General features: G+C 47.4%; 1 protein-coding gene across 1 annotated transcript; it reads right to left on the minus strand.

Moving 5' to 3' along the window:
• Positions 1-570: 570 nt before the first annotated feature.
• Positions 571-14514, minus strand: FOXD1 (forkhead box D1). The gene is made up of 3 exons (XM_085567807.1): positions 6348-14514; positions 1858-2512; positions 571-1713 (listed from the first exon to the last, which is right to left on the minus strand). The coding sequence occupies exon 1, from the start codon at positions 7630-7632 to the stop codon at positions 6370-6372; it is 1263 nt and encodes a 420-aa protein (XP_085423933.1). The 5' UTR covers positions 7633-14514; the 3' UTR covers positions 571-1713; positions 1858-2512; positions 6348-6369.
• Positions 14515-15354: the final 840 nt, after the last annotated feature.

The following is a 15354-nucleotide window of genomic DNA, read 5'->3' on the forward strand; positions in this document are numbered from 1 at the left end:
TGTGGTGTTAGCGGGGCCTCCGGCTGCCTAGCGCTTGCGAACAGTGCAAGAGTACACACTTGCGTGCGCTGCCCCATAGGCAGCGCCGTCTGCACGGAGAAAGACAGGTTAAGGACTTCCATGAAGGAGGAAGGGATGCTTGACAGAGCCCAGCGAGCACCCCTAGACGGCATTTTTGCAAGCAAAGGCAGGCGGAAAATAAAGTATAAATTATTTTTTCTATGGTCTGTAATTTCTGATCCCTCCACTTTTGAGCAAAGTCACCTGATACATTTGCTCCTCCTCGCTCGGCACTGGACATATTTTGTCTCTCTTTTTTTTTTTTTTTTTTTTTTTTTTTTTTTTTTTCCCACCAATGATTCTTTTAATCGTCTATTTATTCGAAGAGGCTGTTCTTCTCTGGGGCCTCCCCCCCACCCCACCCCACCCCACCGCCCTTGTGCAGCCGACAGGTGGAATTTCACTGTATACTCGTATATTAGAAAGCTATCTGTTTCGTCTAGTTGTTGCTGAATAAGCAGACGTGACAGTGTTTATTTAACGAAAAGAAAACTCAAGGAAGTCACCTCATTAATCTTGATTGTGTGTATTTAATATATCTCGTGTATACAGGTGTGCATGTACTCTTCTGCAATGAAACTAGAGAAGCAGTCCTACGACCCTGCGGTACGAAGAGACATTCACAGGTTTTAAAAGGACTTGACAGAACCTGGGCATTAGCAGGAGCGATGCAGTGCTACAGTTGTAGGGGCACTGGATGGCACTGGGTGGTGAGAGACAAACACTCCTAAATGTTCACACTCATTTCGATGCACTCACATGGTTTTCTATTGCACTCAAGGGACAGAAACACCTTCGGACTGACCGTAGATAAGACTTCCCCAGTCTTAAGAAACTAATTGATGCAACGACGGAATTATCCAATTATCCTTTTTCTTCTAACATAAATCGCATAATCTATCATCTAAATATGGGGGCCCGTAGATTGCTGCATGCCATTTTATAGCATCAGCGAAAGGGAAACAATCAATTCAACAGGTCTCCTGTGGTTTGGAGGAAGGGAAAGCTTAATTATTTTGATTAGAAAAATAAAAATCCCACAACCACAAATTTCCTTCTGAATTCAGTTCAGCGGAAGATTTCTGAAATTGACGAGACACCGTACTAAAAAAAAAAAAAAAAAGAAAAGAAAAAAGAAAAAATAAAAAAGGAAAAAAAAAAAGCCCCTTTCGTCCAGCCCAGTCCATATGTTTTTGTACATTTGGGCACTAGGGTGCCTGGCCGATAGGTCTCTCCATGGCGCAGAGCGCAGCGGGTGCCTCTGTGTCTCTCACTGCGACAGCTGGTGGAGCAGGAGCGCTGCGCTAAGGGCACATCTCCGTACGCTGTGCATCTTCCGTGGGCTTCCTGCGGCGATTCCCGCCGGGACGGCCCCGGTTGCCTCCCTGCTCCCACGCGCGGGCGCGGCGGAGCGCGGCTGTGCGCAGCCCTCGGTGCCACCCGCGCTGCGGCAGACGGGCTGTCGCGAATTTGGCCGAGGCGCTCCCGTGCTCGCCTTCCCAACCCCGCAGCCTTTGCCTTTGCTCTTTTCCGTCGTGCCGGTAACTGAGTGCGAGTCGAGCCAGGCGGCTGGGAAGGCGCCGGCTGTTTCCAGGGCCGGCTGCCCGCAGTACACCTCCAGGCGGGGACTGGCGGCGGGGAACAGAGTTCTTCCTCGAGTGAAAAACAAGAGGAAGAGGTTTATCGACTTGGAACTCGCGTTCATTTCTCGTCTCTCGTCAAAATCGGCGGGCACCCATCTGCGCAATGAGGTCCCGAGCAAGATTGTTGCCGCAGCGGGGCTCGGCAGCAGCTTACCTTCTCAGGTGCCATCCTCCTTCACAGACGTACACACACTTCTGCGTAAATGCCTCCTCCGCATCTTGGTCGTGCTTTGCAGCGTAGGAGGGGGCAATGAACAGAGACCCAACGGCCACTGATAGACGTGACTCTCACGGTGAGGGTTGCAAAGGAGAAAGGACTTTTGGAGAAGGGTGGAGGGGCCTTGCAGTCACCTGCAGCAGGTTACTGGGACTTGGAGGTGAGAAACGGTGGAGGCGGATACCTACCTGATCAGGATACGCCCAGCTGCGGGCACAGGGCAGCAGGTCCCCGCCGGTGCTCGGGTTCCGATGGCGTGTGTGGCCGGCCGCCGCCGAGGAAGCAGGGGAAATACCACTGCAGGTGGGGGAGCCACTGTGAACAAGCTGAAAAACGGATCTGCATTGGTTAGCAAGTTCCAGAGCAGAGAGGGCTTGGCCAAGATCATAATTTCAATTATTTCTGTCAAATACAATATTATCAGAGACTACAGCAGTACTTACTGTAAGTACTGACGGGAAGTATTACATACGGAATGGAGTCTCCGGGCCGGGTCAAGGGACAGTTAAACCAGATCCACTTTTCCACAGATCCCCCGAACAGGCCTCTGTTTCTACGGGGGCGACCATGCTCTCTGCCCTTGCCACGAGCACTGCAAGAAAGGGAGCAGCTGAGAGCAGGTGAGGGCCTCGCTCCCCTCTTTCATCTTCCGGACTTGGTGATGGGGCCGGTCCTGGGTATTTGAAACCAGCCTGCAAGCACGGGATGTGCACCCCGCTGACCCCAGGAGTGCTGCTCACTGCACCTAAAATACAAACTAGATCGAAGGTATGGTCCAAAGGAGGTTTAGGTGGGGATAGTCTGGGTTGAGACCAGCTTCAGGGCCGAGGAGCTGTGCACGGGAGCCACGGAGCTCGGCCGGACCCCCGGGCTGTGCAGCCCGTCGCAGCCCACGACAGTGTCGACAGAACGGGCATGATGTCCAGCTCCTCTGCACAAGGCAGCAGGAGCGCTCCAGCGGGAAGGGCACAGTGTATGGATGTGCAAACTAACCATCTTCGAAAACAGGGAGGGAAGGGGAAACCTCTTTTATAGGGGATGTGGGAAGGGACCTAACACAGTTCTGCTTAAGAGAAACGTTATACAAGATACTTGAAAAGAAATAATTTTTTAAAAACCTAATTAAAAGTATATAAATCACCCATCAGAAACAAAGAACTATGTGGAAGGAAACGTTTCTGGATAGAGACACTGTGTGTGGCATAAAAGACGATTGAATACATAAGGGCTTCATTAAATTCCCAATAGATAACATTTGGCTAAATCTATCCCTAGATTAAAACTCCGCATAATAGCACCATAAACGAAAAAGTTTCTTTTTGTGTGGTCCTTCAGGATGAACTGATTGAAACATTAGCCCCCTCATAGAGCAATCCCCTCCCAATTCAGATCCAGTAATTCGTCTCTCATCCCTACGGGGATACGATGAGCAAGTAGACTGGTTAATGAATCCACACTTTGTCTCTGGGAGGAGAAGGAGGCGACACTATACTGCGTGTCTTACCAGATTGTTTATTAGGGCCCAGACTATTTTGGAAGGATTGTTCGTCCGGGCTCGGTCCTTGTGAGGACTATACTGTTGGCTTCTCTGTTAGTCTTGGAAGCCGCGGAGAGCACGGCGGGCCATTAGCATGCGAATGAGGCGCTGCGGCCCGGCGGTGCTGCGAGCTCATCAAAGGGTTGTGGGGCCGGCTCCTTTTCTGGCAGCACCTGCTCTGGGGCAGCAGCGGGGAAACAGGGACCCTAGGGACCGGGACCGAGGCTAGGCGGATTCCCCGCGGACTCGAGGAGAACAAGCAAAAAGGTCCTTCATCAGGACCCTAGACCTCTTACTCTATTACTTTTTACTTACAGGGAAAAAAAAAAAATCTATACCACCTACTGAAATTTGCTCCTGTAACCTTCCCTAGAAATCCCAAGAGAAGGTCTTGTCCGCAGGGGATGGAGGCAACCGGCGAAAAACGTGGAAGGAACGAGTGGCCAAGCAGTTTGCTTGCTATATACCTCGGAGGAGACCCGAGGGACGGGCAGTGGGCACACTCAGACCTCACTGATCACCGGCATGGGCCAGGCTAGACTCTGCGTGGGGGAGGTCGCCGGGCTCCCCGGGATCTACTGCGGAGATTCCAAGAGAAACAAACACAGGGTGGGTCGCCGGAATATATCCTTCTAATGTAACTGATCGTGGAGATCTCTAGGACTCGAGCAGGCAGAACCCAAACTCAGGGCCAGCAGCATCCCTCCTCGGGGAACCTCGCACTGCCGCAAGGCCACAGCTGCTTTCTCTCCCGCAAAACATTTCCCTGCTTGATTTTATCTTCCTCTTCGAGGGGGGCCTCAGCTTAACTCGGTACTCCGCACTGCACCGGCCCGTGTCGGCCCAGCGCATCCCTTGGCCAGTCCGGGGGAAAGTGAATTAATCGGTCTCTCGTGAAAAAGATTCACTCTCTCCGGAGAATGCGTACACAGTGCCTCGGGGGTTATTTTCCCTTTTGTTTTAGAAATTAGAATGGACTTTACTTCTTTTTCTGCTAAGAAACCCGGAATACCCAAAGAGGCCTTCCAGCTCCAGAGTGCAAATGAAGCCCAGCAAAGATCTTATGTCCAGTCTTTCTGTTTTTTGAAACCCATTATTTTAACACAGCATTGCTATAAACAAAACGGAGAAGCACCACTTTTCCATCTACGAGAATATTTAAAACCCAGGCGACAAAATACTTCTACATGTAAAACCCCTCCTCACTCCAAAGAGCACTAAAAGGCATCCCTCCCTTTTTATTATTACTTTTTTATTATGAAAATTCACATATTTGATCCCCGAGTCTCCTAAATTGTTATAAATACAGTCGTAGTTGAAAAGCGCCTCCCTGGTTTGAAAAACGCGTATTCCTAGCCCACAACATTCACACGCCTACTCTTAAAACATGCAATTCTCCTTTCCATATATAAGGACTGAATATCTGAGGCCGGAGTTTTGGTTAAAATATTTTTTAGTCTATAAAATAGATATCTATGGACTTTATGCTGTTAAAAACGAGTGTTTGGAACGAGAAAAGCTGCTTTCATGGCTTGTTTTGTACATTTAAATATCCTTACTTCGACAGCTTATAAACTTAACTCGTCACACGAGGATATTACAAAGCGCATTTTATATTTTATGTATTGAAAAGTAGAAACACATGCCACTATTATCATCACAGAAACATAAGTGTCTAGAACAAATCTCTCTTAAGTTCAGTGTATGCCCTTTATTAGTAGTATTTTCCTTTGGGCCTCTTGGAAACAAAACTGTGATGCAGTTCTGATTTAAAACACACCCAAAAGTATAAAAATAGTTTTAAACCAGCTTTTTAATCAATCCCCTGATTGGTGCCTTACAGAACTGGGCTTTACTCCCTCCAGAGAGACCTATTTCTATTTATCCCCTCTTTCGTTCCTGCTGTTTTTGTAGAATGTTTTTGTGTTTCGTTGGGGTTTTTTTGTTGGTGTTGTGGGGGTTTTTCTGTTTTGTTTTTGTTTGGGTTTTTGATTGTTTAGTTTGTTTGGGGTTTTTGTCATTCTTTATCTGTTAGGGTTAACAATGCATTGACTGTAAAGATCGTATTTTTATTTTCTTCTTTGCAGTCAAATTTGCACATAATAAATTTCAAGCTAGAATATTCCTTGACTATTGTGCTATAAATCCCAAAGAAAAAAAAAATATCCGTGTCCCAAAGAAAGGAGAAGTGCTAAGGAGGGAAGGATCCACAGCCAATTGTTTGGCTGGGGTCCTTTGGTCTTTGGGTTTGGTTTTGATTTGTTTGTTTGGTTTTTTTTTTTTTTTTTGAAAATTATAAATTTTATTTTTGAAAATGTGTAAAAATTTTACATTAAAATGGTACAATAATACTTGCCAGTAATTTTAACAATATTCCTTGTAAAGAATACGCATAAAGTACAAAATAAAAAACTCCGTAAGTCTATTATAATACAAAACACAGGTTAAAATAAGAAATGATAATCTTGAATTTCTTCTGTGTAAACACGTTAATCTTTTCTTTTATAAAAGTACATGAGACAAGTGTACTAAATGAAAAAGTATTGCTCTGCTGTCCTCCCTCAAGCCTTTTTTTTTTATCCTGTACATTACTGTTTTCAAGCTCCTAGACCTGAGAATCTCTGAACTTTAGCGGTTTAGAGACATTATTCACCTTGTTTGTTTTTTTTAAGGAGTAGCGAGTAACTTTCCGATGTAGTGACCGCCTGCCCGTGCAGTATCTAGATCTACACCTGGCTTTGCACTAGTGAAGGTCACGGGAGGTCCGTCGCTCGCGGCGGACGGCCCCCGAGCCCCGTCACAATTATCCCCACGCAAAGACAGGCAGCCCCTGCGGGCAGCGTCCGCCGGGCGTCCGAGCGGCGGAGAAAGGAGATACCCCAGATCCTACCTTCGGAAAGACTCCCAAACACTTAACAGTTAGAGATCCGTGCCGCGAAGCCGGGGGTGGCGGGCAGGGCGGCGGCGGGGGGCAGGCCGCTCCCGGTGCTCCCCAGCGAGCGGGCCAGCCCCGGCCCCGCGGTCGACTGCGAGGCACAGCTGCTGCCCGCGCCGGGGCCGGGGCTTCCCCCGATGATGCTCTCGATGGAGAAGGGCGAGCGGGCCAGCGCCGCGCCGCTGCCGGGCTTGGCGGAGTGCAGCGAGGCCGCCAGCGCGGGGCCCAGCGGGTGCGCGTAGCCGAAGGGCGTCCGTGCCAGCTCCGCCGCCGGCAGCAAGGGGCCCGGCGGCGCGGCGGCGGCGGGGGGCAGCGCCGCACCGGGGGCGCTGCCGGGGGCGGCAGGGGGCTGGCGGGGCGGCGGAGAGGGGTGGTGGAAGGCGAAGAGGGCGGAGTGGGGGTGGTAAGGCTGGAGCTGGAGACCGTAGCCGCAGCCGTAGGGTCCGTAGGCGCAGGGCGGCTGCTGCGGGGGCTGCGGCGGAGGCTGCGGGAGAAAGGCGGCGGGGTCCACGGCGCGCAGCAGAAGCTCGGGCGCCGGGAGCTGCTGCCTCTTGAAGCGCTTTCGGCGGCGCAGGAAGCTTCCGTTGTCGAACATGTCGGCGGATTCGGGGTCAAGCGTCCAGTAGTTGCCCTTTCCAGGATTGCCGGGCTCCCGGGGGATCTTGACGAAGCAGTCGTTGAGGGAGAGGTTGTGCCGGATACTATTCTGCCACGCAGGGAACTTCTCCCGGTAGTAGGGAAAGCGCCCGCTGATGAACTCGCAGATCTCACTCAGCGTCAGCCTCTTCTTGGGGCTCTGCAGGATGGCCATGGTAATGAGAGCGATGTAGGAGTAGGGCGGCTTCACCAGGCTGTTCTTGCCGCCGCCGCTGCCCGCCCCGCCGCCGCCGCCGCCGCCCGCCCCGCCACCGCCCGCCGTCGCCTTCTGCGGGCCACCTCGCGAGGGGGGCCGAGAGCCACCGGCAGCGTCCCCGCCGCCCGCCCCGCCGCCGCCGCCACCTACGCCTCCGCCGTGCACGGGCGACCGCGGCAGCAGGGCGGCGGCGTGGAGGTCGCCCACATCCTCGTCGTCGTCCTCCTCGTCGTCGTCCTCGTCCTCCTCCTCGTCCTCGGCGTAGGAACGGCGGCGGCGGGTCCGTGGCTCCTCGTCGTCCTCCTCGTCGTCTTCCTCGCCCACCACATCGATGTCGGTCTCTTCAGCCAGCGTCGATGCCTCGGACATCTCCGAGCTAAGGGTCATGGCGCGGCGGCGAGGCAGCGCATCGGTGGCGGCCGGCGCGGCGCGGCGGGCGAGCGGGAGCTTTCCCCGCCGCCGCCAGGCCTCCGCGCCGCTCCGCGGAGAGCCGCCCCACCGCCGCCACGGGCAGGCGGGCCGCTCCGAGCCGCGCCGGCCCCCAGCGCCGCTGCCGCGCCTCTGGAGCGCTCCCGCCGCCCGCTCGGAGGCGGCGGCTGGTCAGGGTTTTGTTTCGGGGTATTTTTTGCTGCCGTTTGGATTTCTCTCTTTTTTCCCCCCTTTCCTTCCCCCCTCTTAGGGATCTTTTTCGTTTTTCTTTCGGTTGGGATCGGTTATTGTGGGCGCAGGGAGGTTGTGCCGTCTCTCCTGAAGTCGGTTTCCCCCTCTTTCTCCTCACCTCAGCCCCCAGACATTAATGGATGCGGGGCAGGAGGGAGCGCGCCTAGTCCTGGGAGGAGGAGAGGGGAGGAGGCTGGCGAGGAGGGAGGGCGTAGGGGATGGCTTGCTGGGCCTTAGGAAACACGGTGAAAAGGCTGGGGCTTAGTCCCAGGGAGGACAGCCTTCCTCCCCGCCTTAAAGAGAGGGGGCCATCACATGGCTCCCAGCGTCAGAACCTGGAGAGTCTTTCCCCACCCGCCCCAAGAAGGGTGCCTCGCCACAGTCCAGGCCCTCCCGGCCTCACCCCATCCAGAAGGGGCACTGGGGGGGCCGCAGGGAGACCGGTACCATATTTAGTGGAAAAGGGGGAAAATAAAGATAACACTTGTCCTCCCTGCGGGGAGGAAAAAAAAAAAAAAAAAAAGAAAAAAAAAGAAAAAAAATAACAAAGTGCAAGTCTGTCGCAAAGTGTAGGAACATCTTCCCAGAAACCCTCCGGAGGGTCTAGGAGCTTTGCACCTTCCGGGGTTGCCCTCAGAGACGGGGTGCTGCTTCCCGTAGGAAGGATGGGGAAAATAAAATCAGACCGGAGGGGGAGATGGTGAGTTAATAAACTTCAGACTTCTGTCCACAAAATGCTTGAAAGACATCCTTCCCTACCTCTCCCCATCACCCTCCAGAGTTTAATTTACTTTAGAATGAAATAAAATATCTCTTGCTGTCGAGCTCACAAACTCTAAAAGAATAGCCTCCAAAACACACCACTATTCTCAGTTTAATTGTAAGGCCATGGTTATTAAAGAGAAAGAAGCAGCTCCCTCCATTATGAGAAACACTAACAGAACTAGTGTTACCTCCTTTGTATGTAAAGGAAATAAATTCATTGGCTTTTAGAATGGGACTTTCGCTTTAAGTGGGAGCAACACCCCTGAGAAAGCGACAGAGGATTGCTTGCTAATTCAGGGGCACTCTTCCCCTTTTCAGGTGATCTATGATACGACAGAAGACCGGGGCCCCCTTTATGTAAGGGCTGGCAGGGAAAAAAAGAAGAGACAAAAACTCCACCAAAGAGCCCAAACAAAATACAACCCCTACAAATTTGCACAGAAATGTAATTACCATGGTCTTAAAAATAAAGGCTTTGAAAAATCCCATCGCTCCCAGTTCTGGCAGGATAAACCGCAATCAGGATCCGATTGGGATAGGAGTAAAGGAGCATTTCGTTCTTAGGCAGAAATCGTCGTGAGAAGGCAGACTGATGCATAAAGTCTCATTGATCAAATCTCGCTTTGCAAAAACCCTACACACCCAATTTCTTGAAATACGTTTCCGATTTACTGTTCTAACCCAAAGCTACAAGCCACCCTGTTTCAAACCCAGTTCCATGGATTTACAACACAATCCTTTCTACTATTTCCAAATAATCCTATTTACATTTTGTTCACTACTAAGGCGCCTGCAAGACAATACCACCAAAAGTTACAAAACAGGGGAAAAAAAGGGAAAAAAAACCCAAAAAACAAAACAAAAAACCCCCACCAAACCCTCTAAACCCAGCAAATGACTGTGTTTTTTTTTTTTTTCCTGTAGAAAAATAGATATCATTCAGATTTACAGTTCATAAAGTTCATAAAGTCTCTCTTTGAATTAGTTTTAAGGTCCTCGGGAAGCTACTAACAGAAAGGTAGGCAGAATTTTTCGTCTTCAAGAAGCTTCTCGTCTTTACAAAGAGTATTTTAGCTTTCTGCTTCCTTTTCCCCTCCTTTTATTCTTTCTCTTCTCCCAGCCTAAACGTTTAAAACCGTCTTTAAAAAAATCATGCTCTAAGTATGAAGAACGGTGAAGTTTAAAAATGCACGGGGAAGAATCACTGTAGCGACGAACCAAAAGAGCCAGGGTCTGCCCCCGATCCTCCTCTAGCAGGACGCACGGGTGTTTCACTGCGCGTGCGACACCGGCGGGTCTTCACAGCACCGAGTTCCCGGGACCCTCGGCTGGGGTGCGGGTCTTTCTGGACGTAGCCGATCTGGGTGGCGGCGGGGTTGGCATTTCCCTTGGTAAAATCCGGGCAGCGGCGGGGCCGCGGGCTTTGCCCTGTCCCCCGCCTCGCGGTCAGAAACGCTCCGCTCCGGGCATTGCTCTGCGCGGACGGGGGATGCCATCTACCGGCAAGGAGCACCGGCGGTGGGCGGCCGTGTGCGGGGACACGGGCCCGGCGTGGCCTCACTGCCCAAAGCAGCCCCCGAGAAAGGCAGGGTCGGGCACGTATCCCTCGCTCAGCGACTGAGACCCTAAAGAAAAGCAGAGTTTGGAGCTACTCCGCGAAACGGCTGGAACTTCCTGGACCCCCTTAACAGATCCGTGACGGGGCTCTCTGCCCACACACCCAGCCACCAAATGACCACCCCTGACCCAGGGTCTCGGGGGCTGTCTTCTAGGGTTTCCTGATAGTTGTGAATGATCTGATATATCATGCACCTAAAAATACGGTTGCACAGAAGTAGGATCAGAAATACAGTTACCCAGAGAGGGTTTATTTTTGTTTGGGCATATTAAAATTAATCATAAATTAAAAATTATTATGAATTGTAATTTTTTGTTATATATTATACACACAATTCACAATTCCTGTATGCATATACAGAACATCTACATTTTATCAGTGTGGCCCAGGCCCTTACTAAAAATTGAGGATTACCCTGGGCACTATGCAGGGCGTTTTCAAGTAGCCACAATGGTACACTGGCTGAGGTTCTCTGAGTTTTCTGGAGCTGCAGAACTGGACTTTTTCTAAATGTATAGAACAATTTCTTGAATACTTGACATTTTCTGTGAATGTTTTGTCTTGGGTCAAAGACTGGATGGAATTCTGAGCTGCTCGTGTCATAGAATGAATAAATGCTCCAGCAATGACCTTGCAAAAGGATGGTGGTGTCCATGACAGAGATAATAACAGTGACAGTGATGGCTGTGCTCTTCTTCACCCAGTATAACAGTGACTGCCATTTTATCTCCACTTTTCTGGGTGTTTATTTTCCTCTACTCTTGACATGTAGTTTTGGGGAAGGTAACGCTATCTTTAAGCCTTCTGCAGAGGCTGGGATTACAAAGCCTGTATCATCACAATGCATCGGAGAAGGCTGGCATCAGTTACCTGAAAAACTGAAGAAAAATCTGGGGTTCCAGCCATGTCTACTGCTGAAAAAGGGTTTACCATCCTTGGAGGTGATCTCCCTTATACTCTTGTCAAACATTTTTTTCTTCTTGACCAAGTTGGTTTGGTTTATTTGTTTGGTTGGGTTGGATTTTGTCAGGTTTTATTTTGTTTTGTTTTGTTTGTTGGTTTGGTTGGTTTGGCTTTTTTCCCCTCCTTGTTCTATAATTCTTGTGCAGCATGTACATTTATTCTGACAAGTGAAAGTCACTTCCTTAAGGTCCTTTGGGTTTTAATTTCTGTAAAATGTGATTTAATTTTCTCATGATATGATACTAAGAAGCATTTTTACTAGGTTAGACCAAGACTCATCTGGCAACATAAACTGACTTCAACATCAGCTAAGACCAGATGTTTAGGGAAGAATATAGAAAAAAACAAGTGTGTAAAATTAATACCTAGATGTCAGAAATCTAGGTTTCAAACTGTTTGTTTGTTTTAAAGCAGAGATAATACCTGAATTTAGTAGCCTGTGACAAAATGAAGCACTGGCTGCCAGAGCTGATTTGGCAGAGTGCTTTTCACATGAACAAGTCATGCTTGTTTAAATTACCTTTAATTTCATAACTTCACCAACTGCTGAAAACCTTTCTACTATTTTCCACATAAGCCCTTATTTGTTTGTTGTAAACAAGCTTTAGCAAACTAGGAGGGAGATCCCATAATTAGTGTCTCAACTAATTTGTGATATTTTCCATTTAATTCTGTAAAAATGGAAGTAAGCCCTTGAAGAGTACAAACTCATTTATAAATGCAGTGTGTATTGGCAGGTATAGTGTTTGTTCAATTAGAAGTCCTTGGAGATGAGCTGTATTGTGATCAAAGAAACAGAAGATCATTTTTTCCATCTAGAACTTAGTGGGTAATGGGTTCCTGCCTGGACTTGAACAGAAATAGCAGCCAGCTGTTGCAGAGAGATGAAGGCCCTTGCCTTGTTCAGCCTTTCCACCTCTTGCCATGTATACTCACCACTTACCTCCTGCTGAGCACCAGCTGGACCAGAAGGTCTAGAAAATCAAAGAAGTCAAATCCAGAATGAATAAAAAAATTTGCAGCAGCCAAGGCATTAGTCAAAGGTAGCATGATGGCACCTACACTTCTAAAGTGGGCCAACCTTAGTCCTGATTCAGCCTGGACTAAACGTGATACATTACATATTTACATGTTGATATTGCATCATGTTGTCTCAACAATGTTTTGACTGGTGTCAATTGTTTAAAGACAATACAAAGACTGCCTTAGCAGAGGTCAAAATATTTCTGTGATCATGGCCTGAAGGATTCAAGCCCTCTAGAATTCTGTGTATAGGGTGCTTTTAGGAATAAACAGTTTGTCTAAATCCCTAACATCCATGCATCTTACTTTCTAGCAAGGTATTTGTTATTGACTAACAGGCAAGCCTTTCTTGGTGAGCTTTTAGCAATCTTATTAACTCAAATTCCCAAATATCCTGCAAAGCCTGTTTGAACCATGTGCAGTGAAGGCAGGAGATTCTTGATGTAGCATTACTCCAACTACTCTCCAGTTGGAGTCTGCAGGGTGTTACAGAGAGAGACATCCTGGAGGTCATCAAAAGTTTGTGATATGGCTTGAAGCCCAGGTATTTTGGGTTGTTGAGTTTAAAAGCTACAGTTATGGCGAGACAAGGACACTGCTGGGCAGCAATATCTCTTCCTTGACACTAAAGTCTATTACAGATCAACTCTGTGGCACATGATACAACATGGTAATACATGAGATGAAAACAGCACCAGACTCAAGCTGAATCTTTCCGGGCTCCTATCAAAGTTTATATATTTTGTATCCCTTAATAACTTACTAATTCTTCAGTGAATCTAAAATCTAGATATCTGGAGATGGTTTATTTTCCATTCATCTGTCTCTCTCAACATTTTTGGTTCTCTACTCCATAATGCTGCTATTTTCTTCCATTAAATTGTTAACACACATGGGTATTTTCAAAATTACTTATTGCTTTTCCCCTTATGTCCTGAAGTTAAATACAGCATTCTTCTGAAAAAATGTTTCCAAATGAAATTTGAACGATCAGATTTCCTTCACTGCCTAAAACTATGTTTTTTCCCCTTGTTGTTTCTGATAATCAAGACAAATATTACTTCACTATAACCTGATCACTTATGTTTATGATCTGTGATCAGTTTCCTCAATATGATACTAGCACCTCTCTTCAACAACCCCTGTTATTACTTATGCAGCATTGGCCATGACTTTTAGGAGAGCTTTTCCACTCCCATTTCTGCCTTTAAACTTACATATAATTTAGGAAAACATTTTTCCAAGTAACCATTTTAATGCTCTTCCTCCGCTCCTATACTGTTTCTGTGTAGCTAATTAACTTTCCTTTAGCAATGTATATTCTTTAATGTTTTTGAGGTAATGACTTTCACACTTTTTCAGAACTGAAAAGGTGCTCACTGAGCTCAGGGTCCCTCTCAGTGGTACAGCCCTTGGATCTGCTTCATTTCTCAATATAAGTTCTTCAGCTACAAAGAAATACAGGTTTAGGTTTATGTTTTCCATTATGGAATTACAAAATAACAACTGAAGAAAACAAGCCAATACTATTTTAGCATGCTAAAATACTTTTTCTCATATGTAAAGTTTGTTTTTTGAAGGTCACCTGTTTGATCCATGAAATATAACCAAATGTTACAGCCCCTTGAACTTTTGAATCACTTCAGCTGAGTCCTGATACAACTCAGCGATGTGGTTTTCATCATAGTTTGTCTTCAAAAATCTCACATGAGGGCATATGACATCATATCTCTTGACCAATTGATCCTAAAATGCCAGCTGTAACAGCATTTTCTACAGTTTCTATCTTGGAATAATCTTTCTGTGATTCACTTTCACTTCAGTATTTTAGTCTAATAAAATACTTTACCTGATTGTAATCATGATTTGGCCTAGCAACTCTAGAATATTTCACATGTATTGATGGCAGACTGTGATAAGTCTGAAGCATATTGATTTTTACTTTCAATAGTTTCAGTGACTCAGTTTGTTCTGTGTTTTTTTCATCTCAGCTCTCTTCAGTTTTGCTGCAGGTACATTGGCAGTTTCATCCTGCAATAAATTTATAAGCTTTCTTTTTAATTTCTAAGAAACTCTGTCTTCCCTAATCACCCTCTTCTCCTGCTTTTTTCCCTCCTTCTGAGTTATATACTGGGGTTGCTAGTTCAGATAAATAATATGGGCTTCCCCTGCCATCTTTTCCCCACAAACTAATTCACTGTTCAAAAATTCCAGATACAGTGGACCAAATTTTTGGAGGGGATGATCAAACATCTTTTACAGTTGTTTGATCATCCCCTAATTTTCATCTGTGATTCACCTGGTGGGAACCACAGAGGCTGCTGCTCTTCAGCAGCGCCTTTTGAATCATCATCTCCCTGAAAATTTCTATCACTGCCAGAAGGAGACATCTTGGGATCATCACTAATTTTCAATAATTACAAAGGCCTTGATTTTAACAGGATCAGTATCTTTTGTACAAATTATCACTCAGCTCTGATGCAGTGAAAAGATAACTTAAGAGCAAACTAAATGTACAGACATTAAAAGCAGTGCTTTGGCAAAACCTTGGCTCTGGGGATTGCTAACAAGGGAGACAATGTTAATGAATAAAGAAGGATAGATTAATTATTAACACAGTCTTACAGAAACAAGACCAAAGAGAATAGTTAACTGAGGATGTTCCAGAGAAGAACCAGTATAAAAGGCATAAAAATACAGGGTGAAAGGCAAGGTCAGCAGTATTTCTACTGGTGCCAGGAGGCTCATCAGGTTCAGTTAAGGTGGTGACTGGGACCACGAAGCAACAAGGCTCCTCCTGTCTTGCATCGCTCTGTGAGCACGTGCAGCATTGATGAGAATGCCAAGCTTCTTCCCCTGTAAATCTGCTCCTGCCCTCTGCTGTGCAACACAGCTCCTGCAACGACTGCTTTGCCTTCTGTTGGAGCCAGACATGTGCGTTCCCCATGGCTGTTAGATTAGTCACACTCGTCAGAGTAAACCCAAACACATTGGCAAACTTGTGAGGGATTGAAATCGTAGACTGTGAATGATCTCTGCCTCAGAACTGAAAACTGAGGAACAAGTTTACATATACTCAA

Source organism: Lonchura striata, chromosome Z (assembly GCF_050655825.1).
Source record: "Lonchura striata isolate lonStrDom1 chromosome Z, ASM5065582v1, whole genome shotgun sequence".
In the NCBI taxonomy this organism is placed as follows: Eukaryota; Metazoa; Chordata; class Aves; order Passeriformes; family Estrildidae; genus Lonchura; species Lonchura striata.

Bases quoted from the DNA above. Each gene is read 5' to 3' on its own strand.
- FOXD1 (XM_085567807.1), bottom strand. From the start codon at position 7,632: ATGACCCTTAGCTCGGAGATGTCCGAGGCATCGACGCTGGCTGAAGAG.